This window comes from Saccopteryx leptura, chromosome 3 (assembly GCF_036850995.1).
Source record: "Saccopteryx leptura isolate mSacLep1 chromosome 3, mSacLep1_pri_phased_curated, whole genome shotgun sequence".
In the NCBI taxonomy this organism is placed as follows: domain Eukaryota; kingdom Metazoa; phylum Chordata; class Mammalia; order Chiroptera; family Emballonuridae; genus Saccopteryx; species Saccopteryx leptura.
The window spans coordinates 211,057,698-211,082,421 of record NC_089505.1 but is presented as its reverse complement, the minus strand read 5'-3'; the positions used below and the strand labels follow the sequence as shown (position 1 = coordinate 211,082,421).

General features: G+C 39.7%; 1 protein-coding gene across 1 annotated transcript in view; it reads right to left on the bottom strand.

Annotated features, from left to right (window-relative positions):
• Positions 1–24,724, bottom strand: part of SPAG17 (sperm associated antigen 17) — a 260,213-nt gene that overhangs the window by 146,281 nt on the left and 89,208 nt on the right. Inside the window, exons 6-15 of the mRNA XM_066377314.1 lie at positions 23,594–23,788; positions 18,904–19,085; positions 12,676–12,837; positions 11,470–11,542; positions 11,145–11,257; positions 5,944–6,081; positions 5,741–5,854; positions 4,647–4,797; positions 2,998–3,222; positions 2,684–2,902 (exon numbers count right to left, since the gene is read on the bottom strand). Coding sequence (XP_066233411.1) covers positions 2,684–2,902; positions 2,998–3,222; positions 4,647–4,797; positions 5,741–5,854; positions 5,944–6,081; positions 11,145–11,257; positions 11,470–11,542; positions 12,676–12,837; positions 18,904–19,085; positions 23,594–23,788 — 1,572 coding nt within the window. The remainder of the gene's footprint in view (positions 1–2,683; positions 2,903–2,997; positions 3,223–4,646; positions 4,798–5,740; positions 5,855–5,943; positions 6,082–11,144; positions 11,258–11,469; positions 11,543–12,675; positions 12,838–18,903; positions 19,086–23,593; positions 23,789–24,724) is intronic.

Here is a 24,724-nt window from a genome sequence, read left to right as displayed (position 1 = left end):
TTTACTTTGTTAATCTTCATCTAATTGAGGTTGATGTTTAATGTTGAGCTAATTAATTTTAGCTATCTTCATAAAAATGTATTCATTTAAATATGTCTTTAAAAGTATAATCATTTAAAGCTCTGGATATCTCTTGCTATAGCTGCATTATACAAATTTTGATACTCAGTACTTTAATTATTATCCAATTCAAAATATTTCCTAATTTCTATTATGACTTTTTCTTCAACATAGGTGTTATAGAGAAGTACATGTTTTAATTAAAAAATGTTTTGGGATATTCTCTTTTTTTGGTAACTAATGTTCTCATAATTTTACTGTGGTCTGAGAATATAATCTGAGAAGAAGGGAAAGAGAGAGAGAGAAAGAGAGAGAGAGAGGGAGAGAGAGAGAGAGATCTACCCATTCATGCATTCATTGTTTGATTCTAATACATGCCTTGAGCAGGGATTGAACCTGCAACCTTGGCATGTTGGGATAATGTTCTAACCAACTGAGCTATCCAGCCAGGGCTTATAGTCTATAGTTTTGATCCTGTGAAAATTTGCTGAGACTTTTTAAATGTTCTAGTATATGGTTAATATTTTTGAAATAAACGTACTTATGATCTCAAAGAAGCTATAGTGTTATGAAGGCTTTAATATAGGCACATGAATAACTGTAATAAGTAGCAGAAAATGACAACTAATGCCATAACGAAAGTCAGACTAATTATGACCATGGAAATGCTAGAGCAGTGGTAGTCAACCTGGTCCCTACAGCCACTAGTGGGCGTTCCATCTTTCATGGGCAGTAGCGAAGCAGCCAAAGTATAAATAAAAGGATAGATTTAACTATAGTAAGTTGTTTTATAAAGATTTATCCTGCCAAACAGCAAAAATTCGACATAAAGTACTTGGTAAGTAATTATTATTATATGCTTTAACTTGCTGTAATTCTGCTTTATAAATTTCATAAAGTAAAGTTACTTCCCTACTTTATAAATCACCATTACTGTGGAACCAGTGGGCAGTTAGAAAATTTTACTACTAACAGAGATACAAAAGTGGGCGGTAGGTGTAAAAGGGTTGACTACCCTTGTGCTAGAGGCATTTCTAGATGGATACATCTAACAAAGCTTCATGGAGATGCTATTGAAACCTAATCATAATCAAAAAGAAAACTCTAGGTGGAGGATATTATGGGGAAAAGGCACAAGGATGAAAAGAGGAGGCTGTATTGAGGAACTAGGGCCTAACTCTGTTTGACTGGAACCTGGGATGAGTGAGCAATAAGAAAATAGTGGAAAGGGTTTTGGACAAGTAATCTGGTACCACTGCAGAAGCATGTAAAGCAGGCTAAGGAGTTGGGTTCTATTTTTCAGATAGTAGGGAGCCATTGGATGCTATGAATGGGACAATAATGGAGCTGTATTTGAAGTAACTAATCTGACAGCTTTATGCATGATAACTCAATAAAATTTACCCTATATTCTTCTATACTTCTGTACCTTCAAATATGACAATATTTATGGTGTAATATTCTAGAATAAGAGTAATTACTTGAGCTAGGATGGGGAGATGAAAGGAATCAATGTTCATGAGCACTGATTTTGGATAAAGCTCTGTTCTGGTTAGTTTATTATGTTATTGTAAGCAATTTAAAAATACAATCGTCCCTCACCATATCTCAGTTCAGTCTTCGCGGTCTCACTGTATCACGGATTTTAAAATTGTATACTAACTTTGTATCACGGATTTTTCACTATATCACAGGATTTTTGTGGTATATAGGTATTTTAATTATTTTTTCAGTAAAATAAACATTTTCTAGAGTGTAGAAAGTGTTTAAGAGCATAGGAGGTGTTTATGATAGTGTGGGAAAGGTTAGTAACAGTGTGGTAAAGGTTTATAAGAGTGTGGGAGGGTTTATAAAACCTTAAAAATATATAAATAATAAAATAAATATAAGGTTGCTACTAGGCGGATTTTCACCTATTGCGGGGGTGGGGGTTCTGGAACCTAACCCCCGCGATAGAACCTAACCCCCCCTGATTCTGATCCATATATAAACACTAGTGATAAAAGTTTTGATTACATTTAACTTTTAATTCTATAATTCATAATTATATTTTTAAGTAATTAAAAATGCACTACATTTACTAAAATAAGAGTGGACTAAGAGGTGTTAGAATATTTCAAAAACAAGTGCTGAAATGAAGAGGATTTATTGAATAGCAACACTCAATAGCAAAGTTTAATTACCCAAATAACTTAGATATTAAACAGTTTTTCAACTGAAATAGACAGGAATTTACATACTGCATTATGAATCACTATTTTGGTTTATACCTTTTTTTTTTTAGCGAGAGAGATTGAGAGAAAGCAAGAGACAGACAGGGACAGACAGGCTGGAAGGGAGAGAAACGAGAAGCATCAATTCTTCATTGTGGCACCTTAGTTGTTCACTGATTGCTTTCTCATATGTGCCTTGACCAGGGGCTGCCACTGCACAAGTGACCCCTTGCTCAAGCCAGCAACCCTGCGCTCAAGCCGGCGACCTCAGTCTTTCAAACCTGGGTCCTCTGCGTACCAGGCCAACGCTCTATTCACTGCTCCACCACCTGGTCAGGCTGTTTATACATTTTTAATAATGTCTACATGCGCTTGCGCGCACACACACACACACACACACATTTATTTACCCAATGATCCAAGTTGTTGCTGAGTCTTCAAGCTGGTCTTTTGCTCTGACAGCTCTCTATTATCAGGGTCTAAGGGTTTTTCATTATTCAAGTTAGAATGCTTCATACTGTCAGCATCAGGCTGACTAGGATCTGAAGGTTCTTTATTGATCTCATTATCATCCACGGATGTTGGCTGATTCTGATCCATATATAAAACTCTGTCTTTGGTTTCAATATCTAATCAGTGCAAAGAGGATTCATGAGTTACAATACTAGCAAAATTGACAACCAGAAAATTCAAGAATGTCTTTTGTTCCCTCCATGCAGTGTACCTTCTTGGTGACTGGCCTCCTGGGTCTTCATTTTTGTGTACTGTTGCCTTATTTGTTTAGCAAACCTGGCAGGGTTGTCCCATGGTATGTTGAACATCTCAGAATCTGTTTCATACATTTTCTTAGAAGGTTTTAGTTTTCCTTCTTCATCAACCTCAGAGAGTTTCAGGCTCTCAAAAGTAAACACTTTGAAGGCTCTTTCTACTTCATTCCAGCTCAAGGGTTCTGTAAGAAAGCAGGACCTGGGCTGCTGGGAATGCTCTTATTACCATAGGGTATAGGGTAGAGAGAGGGAAACTGGGGGGTCTGTCCACCAGAATGACAAGGGAGTCACATGATGATGGGTGTTGACCTGACTAACATGGGCTACACAATTCTACAACAAACATCAAAGGTTACTAATAACAAGAAAGCTACATAATCAAGATATAACTGATCAAGGTAATGGTCCCAAATTGCTTCATAGCTTAATAAAGATTAGGTGTCCAGATTAATTCACATGAACTTTCTAGGGTACCACATTGGTTGAATATGGTTAAGACTTATCCCTTTTAAGCAAAAGCACCCTTGCTGCTATTGTAACTTAAAACCAAAAAATTACTCACTTGTGTCTAACATATGCTGTTATATGCAATAGTATTTTCTCTTCATGAGGACTCAGAAAAGTCCTCCTTCCACCCACTTGAACTGGTGCTGTGCTTTCCATAATTTCATTTCAAAGGTTATCAACTTTCAATGGGGTCTATTCATTTGTATATTAATTCTTTTACACATAAGTGTCTATCCATCTATTCACTCACTTACTCATTCACTCACTCACTTGCTCATTCATTTTTGTTTTTTATATATCATATTAGGCTTTGTCACAGGTGCCCTGAGGCTCAAAGAAAAGATTTGGTTCTTATACTCCAGAGGTCTAAGGTAGAGGGGTGGGAGGTAGGCATTAAAAATTAATCATGTACATCAATATAAAATACTTCATAATTTGCTTAGAGTTAGAAATGAATGGAGAAGGAGGAATCTGCACATGCTATTGCCTTTTCTACATCAAATGCTTTCTTGTCAAATAGAGGTGTTTATTTAATTTCTTATTCCTTCTTATACATAGTATATCTGCATACTGCTCCAAGTGGAAATAGAGTTTGTTTTAGGGAATGACTGTCTGTGACATAAAATTCCAATGAACTCCACAATGAGAATCTGATTTTAGACATTCTTAATGATCCCTCTTTCCACTGTCCTCTAAGAGCATAAATGGCTCTTCCTGTTGTCAGAGGAGGTTAACTGGAATGAACACACTGCCAGCCCCAACCTCACAGGAGGCTTTCATCCATCTATCCTCCTAACTAGGACAGGGATCACCACATTGTTTCCAATGATGTCAGTGGGGATATGGTGTTGGGGGTGGGGAGTGGGAGAAAATAAAAGATTATTCTTGTTATGGAGAGAAAACCCAGCGCAGCAAATTAAAGAAGGTTAAGCACCATAGCTATCAGAGTATTGCTAATAACATTACTCAAGATAAGAAAACTGTAGTCAATCGAAACACCCACCTCAGCCTCTGAAAGGTCTTTCAACAATCAACACACTTAAGAGGCACATATGACCATAATGAATGAGTTTAAGCTAAGACAAAACAACGTACTCACCATTTGTACAAAAGTGCATAAGCTCATGAATTGTAGCTAGGCGTTTAGTGCTGTTCCATGGTGGGGACAGAGGGAATTCAAGGAATTCCCACAGTGGTGACTTGGACTGCATCTCCTGCTCAATTTGAACTGGGTCAAGATTCTTTTGGTCCTGATGAAAAAGAGCAGCAGGACAGAAGGCATTATAGTAAGCTGTCAAGTGCCTCATGTATATGGAAAGAGCAAAACATAATACCTTCCCTCTCATTATTTGGGAAATCAGGGGAAACCAGGGGAAATCACTGGTAATTGCGGAAGACAAACTATTGGTATTTTGCTGAGGGTCAAAAAGCTAGTTTGCACTTTGCCAGCAGTTCCTGGCACATAGAAATGACAGATTCTTCATTCACAGTGACAAACTGTCAAAGTCTCATATATATTCATCTCTCCCTGCTGACATTCTTTCCTGGCCTCTGCTAGTTTTTCATATTAGCAGATATTTAAAGCAAATAACTATAAGGTTTAGTGCAAACTTGGTGTGGTCACAATCAATTTAATGGTTAATCGGACTGCTATAAGTAGGCAAGTTTCTTTGCTGACATCATTTCTCCCTTATCCCTTTCCATTTTCTGAGATCTTGCTTTGCAAATAGATATTCATTTTGTATATGACTTTTAATTAGCATTGTTAAATGCAATCAAATGAAGATTTCTTTTTTTGTGTGTGTGACAGAGACAGAGAGAGGGACAGGTAGGGACAGATAGATAGGAAGGGAGAGAGATGAGAAGCATCAACTCTTTGTTGTGGCACCTTAGTTGTTCATTGATTGCTTTCTCATATGTGCCTTGACTGGGGGCTGGCTACAGCTGACCAAGTGACCCCTTGCTCAAGCCAGTGACCTTGGGTTCAAGCTGGTGAGCTGTGCTCAAATCAGATGAGCCCACGCTCAAGTCGGTGACCTTGAGGCTTCGAACCTAGGTCCTCTGTGTCCCAGTTCGACACTCTATCCACTGCGCCACCACCTGGTTAGGCTCAAATGAAGATTTCTTTAGCTGAATAATTACAAACGGCCTTTCTCGTGTGCGCTGTCCCCAGGGTGACCTGGTAATCATTACCTTCAGCACGTACTTCTTGTGGGCAAGCGTGTCATGACTGTTCAGCAGCAGAGGGCCTTGAGGTGCTGCTTGGCTTTCACTTTCTTCTCCACATAAAAATATTTCACAGAGATTCTGTTCAAATTGAAATAATATTGATTTAAAGAGAGAATCCATACTTTTTCAAAACAAGCAAGCACTTTGGCTGTTTTATGCCATCTGACCTTTTTCTCCTTCTCTGTGAGACAGAGGGAGGGCAGGATGGACGCAATGTGCGCTGCTACGCAGTGGTCCAACCCATCTGCTCTGGGGGGCGGCTCCACCAGACTGGGGGGGACAAGGTCTTTTTCTGTTGCCACAACCTGTTGAGATAAAGAGTTGGGAGGAATTGGTTTCAGGATTAGCTCTTTATTGATATTTATGTGTTTCTATTGCTCTTAGTAAAAATGAGGCAGTTTCTTCTAATAACACATGGTGTTTACACAAAGTGACAGTGTGGTTACCAGTGACTACCAAAAAAAGGAAAGATGTTTACAATCCATGAATTGAAGTAGATAGAATCTTAATACATGTATTACAATAGACAACAAAATACAAATGGTAAACAAGAATATTTATTATGAAAGAAATCAGAATAACAATAAAATTTTTGAATGATTTACTCTTTCTCTTAATGGAAAAGAGTGCTTACACACCTTTGGATTCAATAAATATTTACTGAGTGCTAACCACATGCCCTGCACTGTGTGGTACATCTTCACATACATGATCTCATTTAAGCCTCACACCACTACTGTGGATGGAGTAGATATTATTTTCCATTTTACAGGGACAAGAACCAGGTGAGTGAAGTTAGGTGACTGGCTGAGGTCTAAGTCCACTGAGTGGGAGGAATTGGGGTTCAGGTAAAGTCCTCATTTTTTCTTCAAGATAGAAAAGTTATAGAGGATGAGATCAGTAAAGGGCAATAATAGTCTCCTGCATAAAGGGAAAGTGAGGTCTAGAAAGATTACATGCCTTGTTCAATTTTACCTGGTAAACAAAAGAGGTTGAAATATAATCAAGGTAGGCACCTGATTTACAGCTTTTCTCTCTACCTTAAATCCCACAGTCATCCTTTGTGATTTCACATCCCTTTACAGGGTTTTTCAAACTTGGAACTGGAGACATTTTGAACTAGATGTGGTGGAGGCTTATTTGTGGTGAAGCCTATTTTGTGCACTAGAGAAAGTTTAGCAGCATTCCTGGCCTCTACTTATTTGATGTCAGTAGAATCCTTTCAATTGCTACATCCAAAATTATCTCCAGACATTGCCAAATGTCTTTGGGAGACAAAGTCACCCTCTGTTGAGAACTACTGCTATAGACTGAGAGCAAAGGAGCTGCATCCTTTACCTCTTGTCAGCTCCTTCCTTTCAAAAGAGTAACTCATGTCTCTACTTTCTATCTTCTGACCAGCTCTTGAACCCACTCCAATGACCACTCAAAACTGTTTCATCTCTGAAATGTGAAATTCTAATATCCTATCCTCTAAAATCCCATCCCATTCCTCTTACACTTCAATTATTTTCATTTCATTATTGAGCATTTATTCAGCCAACATGCATTTATTAATTGGGTGCCTTCTATGAGGCACTGAGCTCACTGACATTCCCTTTGGTGTCTGGAATACAGTAGATGGTTAATAAATGTTTGTTGCTTTGAGTTGAGTTGAATAAAATAAAAAAGACTAAGATAAATAAAATGATGATGCTGAAAATTGTATGGGGGTTTTAATTTTTTACAGCATTATTAATATAATACAATTATTGGTTTCCCAAAAACCTTATGGGGCAACCAAAGGCAAACATGGGTGTGCTTACCTAATTGGTTAGAAAATTAAAGCAATCAACAAATATAAAATATATACTGGAGGTAACAGATGATAGATCTGGAAAGAACTTTAAATTAAACATTTTACCATATTTTTCACTCCATAAGATGCAATTTTCTTCCCAAAAGTGGAGGAGAAAAGGCCTGTGCATCTTATGAAGTGAATATTCTTTTTTTCTTTTTAGCTGCTGCAGGTTCCCAGACAACTAGAAGAGTATTTGAACATTAAAGTCTCTTCTCATTTATTAATAACAGTGCTAATGGTTGTTAATACTGCTGTTGAGTTTACATTGTTGAAATATTGTGGTATATTTTATTAAATATTTTAATACACCATTTGGTTCAGAATATTTTTTTCTTATTTTCTTCCTTAAAATGGTAGATGCATCTTATGGAGCAAAAAATATGATAATATTCAGAGAGAGAAAGGAATGTGTTATATCTGTGATGTAAGAACAGTAACAGGTAGTTATTAAAAATATTAGAGAATTAGTAAACTAAAAATGTTATTGTTGGGACAAAACTTCAGTAGTAGGGTGGACTTCATTGAGGAATGAATTAGTTGAAAGTTAAGCTAGAATTCCCAAAAGAATAAAACTGAAAGAAAAATTAAAAGACAAGTAAGAAAAACCAGAAATTCCAATGCCTATCTAATAAAGATAAATCAACAAGAGAAATATTTTAAAATATAATTTAATTCAACAAATATTTATTCAGTGTCTATTATAGGTTTGGTGTAGTTAATACGTGCTGAGCATACAACAATGAACAAGACTAGTTAAGTCCCTGCTTCTTTGGGTCTTACATTCCCAGTGATAGAACAATGGTAAGTCACAAAGCAAATAAGTATCTTTTAATTTATATTTCATTTATTTATTTATTTAAATTTTATTTTATTTATTTATTTTTTGGCCAAGAGTTGGGTGGGGGAGAAAGAGAGAGAGATGAAAAACATCATCTCCTAGTTGTGCCACTTTTAGTTGTTCATTGATTGCTTTTTATACGTGCCTTGACAGAGTAGGGCAGTGCTCAAGCCAAGCCAATGACACCTTGCTCAAGCCAAATACCTTGGGCTCAAGCTGGAGACCCTGGGCTTCAAACCAGTTTGGGCTCAAGCCAGAGACCACAGGGTCATGTTGATGATCCCATGCTCAAGTCGGTGACCCCAACTTCAAGCTGATGAGCCTGTGCTCTATCTGGAAGAGTTTGTGCTCAAGCCGGTGACCTTGGGGTTTTGAACTTGGGACCTCATAGTTCCAGATTGATGCTCTATCCACTATGTCACCATTGGTAAGACATTTATTTATTTATTTTTTAATGTTCCCTGACTGGGAATTGTACCTGAAACCTTTGCATGTCAGGATGATGCTCTAACCAACAGAGCTATCTGGCCAGGGCAATAAGTATGTTTTTAAAAGAGTACTTGTTAAGAAAATAAAAGAAGGTGATGTGGTAGAAATGCCATGTTTTGTGGTCCTTCTTTATTTATTTATTTATTTTTTTTGTATTTTTCTGAAGCTGGAAACGGGGAGAGACAGTCAGACAGACTCCCGCATGCGCCCGACCGGGATCCACCCGGCACGCCCACCAGGGGCGACGCTCTGCCCACCAGGGGGGGGGGTGCTCTGTGGGCGTCGCTCTGCCGCGACCAGAGCCACTCTAGTGCCTGGGGCAGAGGTCAAGGAGCCATCCCCAGCGCCCGGCAATGGAGCCTTGGCTGCGGGAGGGGAAGAGAGAGACAAAGAGGAAGGGGGGGGGTGGAGAAGCAAATGGGCGCTTCTCCTATGTGCCCTGGCCGGGAATCGAACCCAGGTCCTCCGCATGCCAGGCCGACGCTCTACCACTGAGCCAACCGGCCAGGGCCTGTGGTCCTTCTTTAGATCACATCATCAAAGAAAGCCTGGTTAAGGAATGCCACTGCCACTGAGGACTGAATGACAAGGTGTACCCACCAGGCAGGCACGTGGGAGAAAAGCTTTCTAGGAAGAGAGCTGAGTGAAAAGTGTGGGTGGAATTAAGTAGTGTAAATGCAGACAGATCAGAAGGCTTGTGCAGATAACAAATAGTAAGTGTGTGTTGGGGGAGGATGTTAGGTGGGGAGCAGGAAATGAGATGACAGACACAGCTGGAACCATATTTTTAGCGTCTTTATGGACCAGTGTAAGGAATGTTGATTTCATGCAGAATGTGATTTGAAACCAGGTTATAATTCTTTATAATGACTTTGATAAAACAAACAAAACCATACCTAGACATAACTTTATGTAATCAATTATAAAAAAAAATTCCAGTAGCTACCAGAAAAAAACAACAGATTATATACAAAGGAAAAAGTGTCAGATTGACATTAGACTTATCAGCAGCTTTAGAAGGAAGAAAGCAAAGCAATGTTATCTAAAATGCTTTTCCACTCAGATTGACTAGTTTCAAAAGCGGTTTCTGCCACTTACTACTTGGACAACTTACTTAACCTTTTCATGCCTCAGTTTCCTTGTCTATAAATAAGGTATAAAAATAGTTCCTGTCTCATAGGGTCATTCAAAGGACTAAATGAGTTAATTAATTAAAAACTCTTCAAATACATATAGGACATTCACAAGAAATGACTGTGTACATCAGGTTACTCAGGAAGCCCAGGAAATTAAAAACCATTTTAACATGCATACCATGTTTGCTAACCATAATGCAGTAAAATTAGTTGACAATAAACAGTGGCAATAAAAATAAAAGATTTAGAATTGAATACATTGAAAGCATCAGGATATAATAATCAAAGAAATACTCAGAGGGAAATGTGTAGCTTTAAGTGAAGCAGAACAGACTAAAAATAAATAAAATCAGCTTCCAGTTAAAATGAAATACAAAACAAACCAATGGGAAGTAAAAAGAAATAATAAAATTGAGTGAAAAAATTAATAAAATAAAAAGTAAAAAGGAGTTGATCTATGAAACAAAATGCTGGTTCTTAGAAAAGACCATTGACAAGCATGATCAAGAAAAGAAAGGGCACAAATCAGTTAACATTGGCCATAGAAAAGGAACATAACCAGAAATGGAGGAAAGTTAAAAATGTATATAAGTGAATAAAGAACTTTCTATGATATTCAAAGCACAAATGAAATGGGCATATTTCTAAAAAGAAATACTGATGACTAAAGTTGGCCTCAGAAATAGAAGAGTCTTACTATATCTACAACTATAAAACAGAAAACCTTAAAGATAGTTCAAGACCATGAACTACTCCACCCACCTGTCCAACTCCTCTCTCTCTTCTATTAAAATAACACCAAACACAAATAGTTTTAAGGGCATGTTTACTAAAACTTCAGGGAATGTTATATAAACTACTCTAGAGTATAGCAAAAGAAAGAGGATAGCTGATGATCAAAGCAAATTTTAATTTTATCTAAAATGTTCTAATCTTTGTACAGGAGAATGCACTCAGGTATTATGTATGTAATTTAAAAATAGTTTTTAAACAATGGGAGCAAAGAGAAATGATTGACTCCAGGTTATCCACCTGGGAAAACAGCCTCCGAGTGTATTCACCTACCTGTTCCAGCATACAATGCAGTATCAGGGGCACAGAAATAAATTCTTCTGGGATTAGATTCAGCAAATCACTGTAATATCTCATGTCTACTTCTGCTGTGATGACAAAAGGCACTATCAAATAGACAAAACATCACTGCTCAATCAGGATACATTCTCCATTTCTTCCACCCAAACCTCATCCACCAATTCAAACTATGTTCATGCACTACTCCATGCTGGATCTGTAGGGAGAGGGACAGCTGCAAGCAATATGGAGGACAGTCACTATTCCGTGAAGCCCCAGCTCTTGGCCTAGATCCTCCAGCAACAGGTCTCATACATGCCTGATGGGGTTGCCTGTGGCTCTTCAGTTTGTGCTTTCTTCTTACTAGGGCTTGGAACAACAGATTGTGGAGCCTGAAATAATAATTAAAAAGAAAGTGAGACATCCAGGTGAGAGGTGCTTTCATCACATGCTGGTCTGGTGGAATCTGAAAGAATTCTGAGCTTGTATGATGACGTTCACAGCACAAAGTAACTAGCTGATGGTAGGATCAAACAGAAGGAAGAAGTTGGTGGGTGCAGTTTTTCCTAACAGAGCTCACTGAGCACTTGCCAGGAATGCGATGGGGAGATGGAGCCCTGAGAGTCAAAAAGGTTTCCCTCCCTGGATGACTCGGAATCATGCCATTCTCCCTCTTGGAATTCTTCAGTGGTTCCCCATCACCTTCAAGATGGAACTCAAACACCAAAAGACATTCTGGCTCCTGCCTAAGCAGCTGTAGTTCATGTTGTTGTTCACCACTTTGCCTGCCATGGCCTGAGGGCACTGACTGCCCTCCCTGCCCCATGGACCAGGTTTGTGCTGTAAAACTTTTCTTTGACTACCATGTCTTCCTACATCTTTGCCCCCTTCTTGAGAATGGCAGCCTGTCCCTTTCCCCTCACCAGGCTTTCCCCTAGGCAATTCGTACTCAGACTTCACCACAACACTCACCCTTCCTGACTCTTCCCTCTCCCTCCTGCTCCTCTCCAGGTCAGGGAAGGAGCCATGTTTTACTACTTCTCTAAAGTCTGAGCTGACTGTCCTCAGAGCACTCATCACAATATGTTGAAACTTCTCTTGACTTGACTGCTGTCCCCTTTATAAGGTAACCTCAATGAGGAGGACAGGGATGAGTCTTCTTCATTGTGCACTGCCAAGTCCTTGCACAGTGCTAGCACATGGCAGGTGCTAACCTGCCATCATGACAAACTTATTAATAGCCCTCTGTTCCAGATGTCATCTATTGCCCAATGGGCTGAAAATGATGTGGCACCTTTGTGTGTGGCAGATGGCTTTGGAGCTTTATAAAGCCTCCATCACATAGGTGCCCTTTCATACTATCTCTGGGGGCTTTCCTTGTTCCCATCCTCACCTACTAAATCAAGCAGGCAGAATTACCTTGCTACAGTGTTTATATAATGTTTTCTTCATGTTTCATAAGTGTGAAAGTTAAGTTGTCCAGTTAATTATTCAGTTCATGAAAGACACCTGAGCCCATGCCTACCTCAGGAATCAACATGCCTTCTAAGACAGCCTTCTCACTAACCACTTGTGGAACATTAATAAGTTGCATGCTTTCCAAATAGTTCTGGTGCTGTCTTTTCCAGTCCAGGGTGTCATACATCAAACAGGCAATATTCTCAAAAATATTGGTGCCCAATTCCAGCTACAGGTGAGAGAATGAATAAAAATTAGTTATTAGTTTTATATTGTTGAAATTAGATGTATGGTATGTATCTACCTTAACAGTTAAACCTATCACTTAAAAGACTTTTTTTCTTTTTCAGTTACAGTTTACATTCAGTATTATTTTCTATTTGTTCAGGTCTACAGCATATAATTTATGTATTTCCATAACCCACCTGGCATCATACATAGTTATTACAATATTATTGACTATATTCCCTGTGCTTTATTTTACATCTCCATGACAATTTTGTAGCTACCTATCTGTACTTCTCAATCCCTTCACCTTTTTCATCCAGTCCCCAACCTTCCTCCCCTCTGGCAACCATCAGTCTGTTCTCTGTACTTATGAGTCTGTTTCTGTTTTGTTTGTTTATATTGTTCTTTAGTTTCCACACATTAGTGAGATCATATGGTATTTGTCTTCTCTGACTGACTTACTGCACTTAGCACACTACCTCTAGGTCCTTCCATGCTGCTACAGATGGTAAGGTTTCATTCTTATGGTTGAGCAGTATTTCACTGTGCAGATGTACCACAGCTGTTTTATTCACTCATCTAATGGACACTGGGCTGCTTCCAGATCTTGGCTATTGTAAATAACACTGCAATGAACATAGGGGTGCATATATTCCTTCCAATTACTGTTTGGGTTTCTTTGGATAAATACTGAGAACTGGGATCACTGAGTCAGAAGGCACTTTCATTTTTAATTTTTTGAGGACCCTCCACACTGTTTTCCACAGTGGCTGCACCAATCTGCATTCCCACCAAGAGTGCACGAGGGTTCCCTTTTCTCCACACCCTTGCCAACACTTGTTTGTTAATTTATTGATGCTGGCCTTCCTGACAGGTATGAGGTGACATCTCGCTGCTAAATCTATCACAGGGAAGCACCTCCCCAAGCACTGAATCTCAGTCGTGATGACAGAGTCTTCATTTGTTGAACCCTCTTGCTCTTCTTGTTCACGTTTTGGCTGCCTAATATGGTGACAGCCTCATTAATGCTTCAACTAAGTGAAAGCATTAATTAATTAATTAATTAATTTGTTTCCGCAGTATGGCTTATTTTCTAGGTATTTCGATTCCTAAAACTATACATAAGACAGGTAATTTTGATTTCCTCAGCCCAAGACAGCTATGGATGATGCCCTGCTTGGCTGTGCAGGAAGCGCCGGCGGAAGCGCGTTCAGCCGAGCCCCCAGCAACGAGTCACCCTGTCCATGTCTCATCCGTCCCCCTGCCTCTCTTTTCTTTCACCCGTGCTACCTTAAAGGGGAAAAAACCCAAGAAATCCTGATAGACTACTGCTTCTATAATACAAGTCTTATGACGTGGCAAGTAAGTTATAAATCAGGTACTTCTAATACCTGGGCTTTCATTTCCAGAAGTAGAAAGGCACTGGTATCACTGGGTCTGTCTGCTTGAAAGCAAAGGAGGAGTGAATAGGCTCACCCTGCGTCTGAGCCGAAGAGGTAAGGTAGGATGAGACAGCTTTCTGTGGGGCCAGAGAGTCCCAGTCCCGCAGGAGTCCAGAGGTGCCTGGCCCCGCCCATCATCATAGCACAGCTGTTGTCTGGGCTGCCCTGCCCACTCCAACACTGAGCGTCCTTTGTTTAAGCTTCAGCCTGGTATTCTTTGCCCAAAGGTGGTTTTGTTTGTTTGTATTTTTAAGAAATATAGTAAAACTTCTGCCCAATGATCCCTTAGCTTAACTAGTTAACTTATTTTTAAGTCAAACAGCAAATCATATGCTAAAAGCCAGCAAATTATTTCAGCAACCAAGGTCTTAACTTGAGATGTTACAGATGTTTTACACGATCAGTTAGTATTTATTTGATGTAAAGCTTTCGTTACCATGGTTCAGCAGAAATACAGCCGGCCTATTTACAGCCAAAGGTACTAATGCTTTCCTTCTTCCAGAAAGGAAGAAGTCTCCCCTACTGGCTCTGGCCTAGGACAAGAGGCCCCTGTCAACCTACAGACATAGCTGAGAGTGAGACACCATATATCAACGCCATGTATCTCATCTGCTTCTAGTAGAAGCAGATTCATTACTTTGCTGTTTGTTAAGTGACACTAAGTTTCAAATGAACTTTGATTTTCAATATTAAATCCAATGGCCTTTCCTTCTGGAACCTGACTCTATTACTAAACTGTTTCAAGGCTCTCCTTCCTCAGCATCCTCAGTGCTGGGCTATTCACTCACCTTACAGAGGTATGCTAGGCTCTAAAATGACTGCAGATGAATCCAGACCACAGTCATGGTGTACAGAAGATGCCCAATAAATACTTGCAAATTGACTGACAGAAGATTAGTGTGTCTGGTTGGGCAACATGGCCCTAAATGGCAGTTATCTTCATGTTCCAACGAGACACCTAGATGTTAATCTTTTCACTCCAAAGTCAGGACTGTTCTACCGGAACTAGTATTTCAAGTAAGCTGATATATTTTCAGTACAAACTTTCTGATATTTGTCACTTAAACTCTTCTACTATATACTTTTAAAAAGGAAAGTACAGGCCCTGGCCGGTTGGGTCAGTGGTAGAGCGTCGGCCTGGTGTGCAGAAGTCCCAGGTTCGATTCCCGGCCAGGGCACACAGGAGAAGCACCCATCTGCTTCTCCACCCCTCCCCCTCTCCTTCCTCTCTGGTTCTCTCTTCCCCTCCCGCAGCGAGGCTCCATTGGAGCAAAGATGGCCCGGGCGCTGGGGATGGCTCCTCGGCCTCTGCCCCAGGCGCTAGAGTGGCTCTGGTCGCAACAGAGCGACACCCCGGAGGGGCAGAGCGTCGCCCCCTGGTGGGCGTGCCAGGTGGATCCCAGTCAGGCGCATGCGGGAGTCTGTCTGACTGTCTCTCCCCATTTCCAGCTTTAGAAAAATACAGAAAAAAAAATAATAAAATAAATAAATAAATAAAAAGGAAAGTATAGCCATATTCACGTTCTTTAAAAATGGAGTGATAAGAGTCTTCTAATGAACAGAAAATTGTGCACAAGGGAGCAGAGGGCAGAATGCTGGGAATGGTGCTGCGTCTCATAAAACCGCAACTGTCTGCCCTGGGGTTCCCATGTAGGGACCGATGATGCAGTAAAGTGTACCTAGGGTACAATGCAATTCAGCTCTTCTCAGCCTATGCTTGGGGATTAAATAAGACACACAGAAGGGAGCCCTCACTAGAGCAGAAGCAGCTTGGTCTGAGGTCGCCTTAGAGGACTTCTTTCATTGCCTTCTCTGAATTATGGTTCAGGAATTGTAAGGTTGCATGTCCTATACCCTACTGAACCAAAAATGGACATAAGTTCTTTACAGGGTATGCAGCTAGCACTTGGCCCAACTGAGAACTGTTTCCTCAAAACATAAATGTATAGAGGTACTCTGTTAGTCATCTATCTTACATGCTTAGAAGAGCTGGTCTATTGGAGAAAAAGACTAGAAAGATAGCTTTGAGGTAGGATTTTAGGATCCCAGGGAAATACATTTATGACATTTGTTGAGTGTAATCTAGAATTCCAATAAAATAGCATGGAATAATCACAGTGATACGTTACTTGGCATGCCAATATCTCTGGGATAGGGAAACATATTGACCCAGTTTCACATAAAGCCTTAAAGGACAGATGGCAGTGGATTCTTTCCTGAGAATTTAGGCTTAGCAAGCAGAAGAGTAAAAGGCAAAGCAGGACAGATGAAGCTACCTAGATGAAAGGATGGAAAGAAGCAAACCAAGGGAGTCTGGAGTAACCTAGAACAAGCTCTGCCCTCAGCTATAGCTTTTCTATGTTCAGCTTCATTTTCCAAGTCCTGGAAAAGCTAATATATATTGGCAAGACATCAATCAAACTTAAGTGTTCTGTTTCTACACAGTGACAACTGATGTCTTTTGTTGGAGGTCTTTATAACTCAAACTGATCTATGCATTGCTACTTATTCAAGTCCTGTCCACCCTTGGAGGTTCAAATTTGGACCTCCTTCCTTAGTGTTATCACTTACTTCACCATGTGCACAGCTATGTCAAGGGAGCAGCTCACAGGCTGTCTTAATGAGAAATGTTCATACTCTAACCCATGGCCACAGGCAGCCTACCCTTTGGTTCTGAAACTGCTCTAGGCTTTGCTCTTAGTCTCTGCTTGCTTTCCTCAGTTTTTTTTCTTGGCAGCTATGACCACAGACACCACCTCCACCCTGCTCTGCCAGCTCCCTTCAGAGCACTCACTGGATGTGGTCCCTCCCAGGAATGTGCTTTCAGTTCAACTGCCTTAATTCTGAAATGCATCGCCATCGCCCTGCAGGGGACTGAACACTTCTGGGGCCTCTGTTCATTGAGTAGGGGATTGACTAGAAAGAGACCTGGGGGTTTTTTGTACCAGAGATGCTTGGATATCTTCCTAAGCATCTGTAATAAGTAGACACTCAAGCTTCTTTTTTTTTAATTTTTAAATTTTTTTTTATTTTTTACATAGAGAGAGAGTCAGAGAGAGGGATAGACAGGGACAGACAGACAGGAACGGAGAGATGAGAAGCATCAATCATTAGTTTTCCCTTGCGCATTGCGACACCTTAGTTGTTCATTGATTGCCTCTCATATGTGCTTTGACCGCGGGCCGTCAGCAGACCAAGTAACCCCTTGGTCAAGCCAGTGACCTTAGGTCCAAGCTGGTGAGCTTTGCTCAAACCAGATGAGCCCACGCTCAAGCTGGCGACCTTGGGATCTCGAACCTGGGTCCTCGGTATCCCAGTCCGACGCTCTATCCACTGTGCCACCGCCCGGTCAGGCTCAAGCTTCTTTTTAAAAACACCATCATGTAGCTAGCATTTGCTACTTTTCAAAGCATTACTTTTCCTCTTTTTCTGAATTAATAGGCAACTTAGAGCACATTTTATGTAACAGAGAACCTGGATGTATGGCACTTTGAACTCTGGTTTAGGTCTTTTATCTTTGCAAGCACCTCAATAGCAGGGGCCAATAAATGCTCTCAGGAAATGCCTGTTGATTGTTGGGCTAGGGTCAAGCCATCGTACTAGGATAGACCTGTTGGCCAAAATATATTAAAAATACAATTTTTGCATTAAAAGCAAAGTCCTAGAAAAAAATGTTTCTAACTGATATATAAAGAAAGAAATAATGTCATCCGACAAACTGTTAAATTTAATAGTATTTAACAATTAATATATTATATATTAAGACTCTACTACCTAGAAAATTGTTAAGGTATGAAACAAAGCCACATGTCACCAAATAAAAGAATTATCATCCTTTATCTTCATCTATATCTTATTCTTTGTCATTCATTTGTACACTAAAAGCTATATGATAAACATTTTTGGGCATTCAATGTTATTATATCCTGAAGATAAAGGAGCCTAGCACAAAACCTTATCTATAGTCAGTGATCAATAAATATCTGTGGAGTCCTGGCTGAATAGCTCAGTCTAACTGTTAGACTATCATCCTGATGCCAAGGTTGTGGTTTGATCCCTAGTCAGGGCACATACAAGAAACATCAACCAATGAGCCCTGGCCGGTTGGCTCAGCGGTAGAGCGTGGGCCCAGCATGTGGAAGTCCCAGATTCGACTCCCGGCCAGAGCACACAGGAGAAGTGTCCATCTGCTTCTCCACCCTTCCCCGTCTCCTTTCTCTCTCTGTCTCTCTCTTCCCCTCCCACAGCCAAGGCTCCACTGGAGCAAAGTTGGCTCCAGGGGCACTGAGGATGGCTCCATGGCCTCCTCCTCAGGCACTAGAATGACTCCAGCCGCAATGGAGCAATGGACCAGATGGGCAGAGCATCGCCCCCTGGTGGGCATGCCGGGTGGATTCTGGTCGGGTGGATAAAAAAAATCATCAACCAACAAATGCATAAATAAGTGAAACAACAAATCAATGTTTCTCCCCCTCTGCCTCTCCTTAAAATCAATAAATAAAAAAATTAAAAATAAATTTAAAAATTAAATAAATAAATATCTGTGGCATGAATGAATGAATGAGGTAAATGGAACCAAGGTGTCACATGTGCCCAGCTCTCACTTCATTCATTGCAGTACTAACCATCATCTCGCTGTCCAACCAGTCGGAAGGAAAGTCACCTGTTTTGACCATATATTCAAGCCGAGCAACGTCAGAGAGATTTGTTTCAGGTTTCTCATTATTCAGGATTGGTTCCAGGTACTTCCAGAAAATGCCCAGTTCTTTTACAGCATTCCCCTTCTTCAATTTTTCAGCTTCTATATCTAATATATAGATATAGAACAACATGATTATACTGCAAAATGAGAGTATTGAGTTTCTTCCCACTTTCAGTGGGCATGGTGAGTCAAATGCATTGCAAGATGTCATGTAGAGCATGCTACAGGCACATGACCTCCAGAAAATGCAAACAAAGTAATGCAATTTTGAGAAGATTTTGGACCTGGACTATATGATAATGAAATCAGAGGATTTTACTTTTGGTATTAAATATGAGCTTGTCTCATGCCTTTAATTTTATAGTTGAGGCCGAGAAAGATTATAATAGGGTTACATATTTTGGGAGTGAAAATGTTCAATATTTTCATCACTCTTAGATTGCATCTGTATAGAAGCAGTTTTTCTGCCAAATCACTTTTTGGCCATCTTAGTGTCTATTTGTTGCATAACTGTTTAGAAGAGCAGTGGACTAAGTTCTTCTGTCCCCAATGCTAAAAACAAACTGGGTCACCAGTTTATGTTTCAGTTAACTTTTGGTCATATTAAAATTGCTATTGGCTTCTCTGGGCATCTGTGCTCTGACTGTAAAATAATGATGGTTTTTCATAAAGTTACACTTGAAAATTTGAAATATTTATGTTTATTACATTTATAGCAAAATAGGTTCTATTATCAAGATCTTATTAGTCTACTGCAAAGACTATTTTCTATTATTTATTTTTATATGTTAAATAATTTTTATAGAGAGACTATGAAGTTTATGTAGCCTTTTTTCAATGGCTTCAATAATAAGTTATTTAATGTTACAACTATCTTTGAGACAGAAGTATCTGGGTTTGAATCTCAACTTTTCCTAATAGCTGCCTCTAGGATGAGAGTCTTTCTTGGTAAAATAGAAGCAAAACATTTTTCTGAGGGAAACTGTGAAAACTATTGAATTAATGCACTAAAGTCTTTAGCACTGAGCCTAGTGGCAAGGCATGTGCCCAATAAATGATAGTTATTATTATTACCAGGGGTAGTGGTTTCTTACTTGGAACACAAATTTTAAAAATGTAGTGTTACAGAAATTGGGGTGTGGCTGTATAAGTTACAAAACATTGCACAAATGATACTGTTAATAAATAACAATGTAAGTAACAGTGTATGGCGGAAAGAGCTCACACTTCTAGGTCACACAGGCTTACACACCAAGTCCCAGTTCTGTCACCTAAAGCAGTAGTCCCCAACCTTTTTTGGGCCACGGACCAGTTTAATGTCAGAAAATATTTTCATGAGCCGGCCTTTAGGGTGGGATGGATAAATGCACAAAATAAAATTATGCAACCGGCATAAAAACTGTGGTATTTTTAAATATAATTGTCGAAATTATGATATTTATTGGGCTAAGTTAAAGGAAGAATGAGCATGTCATTATTCAGGCTGTACTTAAATTTGTTATTCTGACAACGTTTCATGTCTGACATCAATATGTAATATGATAGGTTCAGGCTCACTACCAATCATGAACCTTCGACAATAAAAATAAACATGAATCCACTGTGTACTCATATGCAATTTTATTAGAAGCGTCCTCCTAACATCGCACCAACAACATAACATGAGTAACATCCTCTCTGCCTCCAAACACTTTCCAGTCACTATGGTAACATTTAAACATGCCTTAAAAATAAGATACAACACAAAAACAAATATAAAGTGCATGAAAAATACAACTCACCATTTTTATGAATATTGTAAGTTAAGGGTTATTTATTATAATGTTTATATAGAATGAGAGTAGCCTATCTCTCAACAATCATAACGCTAAATCAGTGGGAGCCCTGAGCTTGTTCCTCTGCAACGAGACAGTCCCATCTAGGGGTAATGGGAGACAATGACACCCGAAGTGTGTTGCTTATGTCCAGTCTATTCTGTAATTTTGTTTTGATTGCTGTCATTGCAGAAAATCCCGCTTCACACAAATAGGATGTCGGAAATGGTAACAGGGTTTTTAGTGCTTTTGTGGCAATCTCGGGGTATTCTGCCATGACTTTAATCCAGAACACCGGCAGAGTTGTAGTCTCGAACATATTTTTAAGGCCACCATCATTTGTGATCTCCAGTAGTTGATCCTCTTCTTGCATAGACATGCTGGATTCACCTGGTTTGTTAAGAAATGGATCACGGATCCATTCCTTGGCAATTTGTGGGTCTTTTGTGGTTGGGAAGTAGCGTTCAAACTCTTTTAAAAGCAAATACAGGTGATCGTGCACCAGCTGGGACAATGAAGGCTTGGGCTCAGTCTCTTCCAAAATTCCGCGAATGTTTGAAACATATCAAATACATCCCTGTTCACACGTCATCCCCACAAATCCAATTTGGCTTTAAATGCAGCTACTTTATCTGCCAACTTGAAGACAGTTGTCATTTTCCCCTGAAGTGACCGATTGAGTTCATTGAGGAGGTTAAATATGTCGCACAAGTAAGCGAGTTTTGCGACCCATTCCTCATCACTGAAATGTGCTGCTAGTGGTGACTTTTTTTTCTGAGAGAAATCTCTGTAGCGGCTCTCATAATTCAAACACGCTGGCCAGGGACCTCTCTCGGGATAACCATCTTATTTCTGTGTATAAGAGAAGGTGTCTGTGCTCCGTGTTCATTTCCTCACAAAGCTGCTTGAACAGGTGCAAGTGAAGGGCGTGTGCTTTGATGTGGTTAATAATTTTAACGACATCATTCAATACGCTGTTAAGTTCCAGTGGTATATTTCGGCTAGCCAGCATTTTCCTGTGAATGACACAATGCGTAGACTTGCATTCAGGTGCAACCTCCTTAATCCGAGTAGTTAAACCAGACATCCTTCCGGTCATGGCAGCAGCTCCATCTGTGCATATGCCGACACAAAAAGACCATTTCGGTTTTCCTGATATATAGTCATCCAGTGATTTAAATAGTTCTGTGGCTGTGGTTTTGGTTGTCAATGATAGTGCACATAACATATCCTCATGCACATCCTCTTGATAAAGATAACACACATAAACAAGTAGCATTGCCTTGTTGTCAATATCTGTAGATTTGTCAACTTGGAGAGCGTACCACGGTGATTTATTAATCCTTTCCAACAATTGTGATTCAATGTCCTCTGTTATTTCCTCAATGTGCCATGTGACAGTGGTAGCCGTAAGAGGCATCTGTGCTATCTTTTTAACCGCAGCCTCTCCTAGAAGCTCACGACAAATGTCTTTAGTGGCTGGAAGGATGAACTCTTCATCAATGGTGAATGGCTTCTTAGCCTTAGCAATACGATTAGCCACCAAGTATGATGCTCTCAGTGTACTCGCATTTATTGATGTAGTGGCCACCAGTAATTTTTTCTGTCCTTCTTGTTCATGCTTTTTTCTTTTGAAATACTCAGAAGGCTTGTCTTTTAAAGTAGGGTGCTTGTCTACAGCCATACCACCCTGAACGCGTCCAATCTCGTCTAAAGTAGGGTGCTTGGTCTCCAAGTGGCGAAGCAGTTTTGAAGGCTTCATTGCCTCATTACTTTGCCGGTTGCCACATATTATGCAGAGCGGCCTTGGTGCGCGAGGATCACCAGTTGCTATAAATCCATACTTCAAGTAGGACTCCTGGTATTGTCTGTTAAATGAAGGCTTTTTTTTCTTTGAGGTCATAGGTTCTTCTTCTGTCTCCTCACTGGCCCTTTTCCACTTTGCAAAAAAACTTTCAATGGGATTTTGTTTTTAACACATTTTGCTAGTTTATGGGTTTAATTTTAGCGGGCAACGTATCATGTTACCAAGACAAGTGTCAGGAGTGAGTCTTAGACGGATGTAACAGAGGGATTCTGGTCATTTTTTAAAAATAAAACATCGTTCAGACTTAAATTTAAATAAAATGGAAATAATGTTAGTTATTTATTCTTTTCCTGTGGACCGGTACCAAATGGTCCACGGACCGGTACCAGTCCACGGCCCAGGGTTGGGGATCACTGACTTAAAGAACACAGGAGCATTTTGTTCCCTTCCACAGAGGTAGCCTAGCACAATGCCCTGAGACTGAGGCATCCAGGCTCCAATGGCCAAGTGGTACTGTAGTGGGGACTTCATCCCACAACTTACTACTTTAAGACCTGGAAGATAATGTGTCCTTTCTGATGAATCACAACAAACCAGTAGCAAAGCAGAGCAAGCTTCTAAGGTTTTGATCGCCCTTGGACCACTTGGTGAGTGTGGCTTCTGGAAGAATGGATTATCTACAGTTGATCTCTCCACCCCACACTTTAGGTAAAAGTTATAGATCAAATGTTCCTGAGAAATGTAGTTGAATAACCAAGTCTTCTGACCTGCAGTCTATGTTCTCCATGGCTACCCAGGGATATAATCACAGAATATGATTCTAATTTGCAAAATTTACAACACCTGGCTAGTGCAAGCAGATTAAAAAGTGAGTCAAAATCTTGAAAAAATTTAATAACATGTGTATTGTATGACTATGTTTTGGACATTTGTACTTTAAGGACAGTGGGTAACATTGAAGGAGTCAGTAAGTTGTGTAGCAGATTGCATACCTTCAGGCTGAAGAAAAACTTCCTGCTGCTGGCTAACTGCTGCCAGGTGTGTTCGCAGAGGTTCATAATTCTCTGAAGATATTTTAATCACGCTGCTTATGGGAATGCCAAGCTCAGTCATAATCGCTAATAGCTGAGGATTGTTGAAACCCACAACTATAATGTAATGTTGGGCACCATCATCTGGCTCATCATCTGTTCAAAATACCATAAAGAAGAAGAACCGTCATTTTAAGAGAGAACAGGTTGCACTCAGCCTGCTCAATGGCTACATACATTATGCATGCGTTTATAATCCCTCTGGCTTGCCAAAAGCAGTCTAGTTGGCTGGAATGCAGTCGTGTTGACTGGTTTTCATTACTGCCCTTCCAGTAAGAAGGCTGTGGCCATTTTACAAAATATTAAATAACTTTTGCAAATGAGACATTGGTGTAATAGGAGGACAAACATTCATGGGGCTTGTGGTCATGGAAAATGTATGCTTGGGATTATGTAAAAAAAAAAAGTTTAGCCTGTAACTTTTTTTTTTTTTTGCTTCTAATCTCTTTTGAACAACATCTGGATTTACTCCTGAATTACAAGTAGCTGCAGCTTTGTGGTATTTTATAAGCAAAGGTGTTTACAGGAGAGGGAAATATTGAATATGAACATGCTCCCTACCAGGGTATTCTGCACATTTATGTCCATAGGTGTGAGTGCTAAGTATGGGTTATGCAGCAACTATAGCCAGTAGATGATCCCTGAAAACATGATATTCCACAATAGACCACTAAGATTATTTTTAAAATAGTGCAACCAATGCACATACTTTGAATTCTCAAATAATGATTTTTATTCTATCACTATATAAATTCTCAGGTAATGATTTTTATTCTACCACTAAACAAATCAGTATTGATATTGCCCATGGAATCCATAGTATCATTGCTCCTAGGTCTGGTGCATTTAGAACAGAGATATACGGAGTTCAGATTGGTAAAGGATGTGAAGACCTGTCATCTCATTTAAATATGATGCATATAATAACAGGCAGCTGCATTTGGGTTCATGGTTAGGCGGCAACAAACTACGCATAGCTGGCTAATTTAAATCATTACACTGGGGAACTTTTTTTTTTTCATTTTTTGTTGC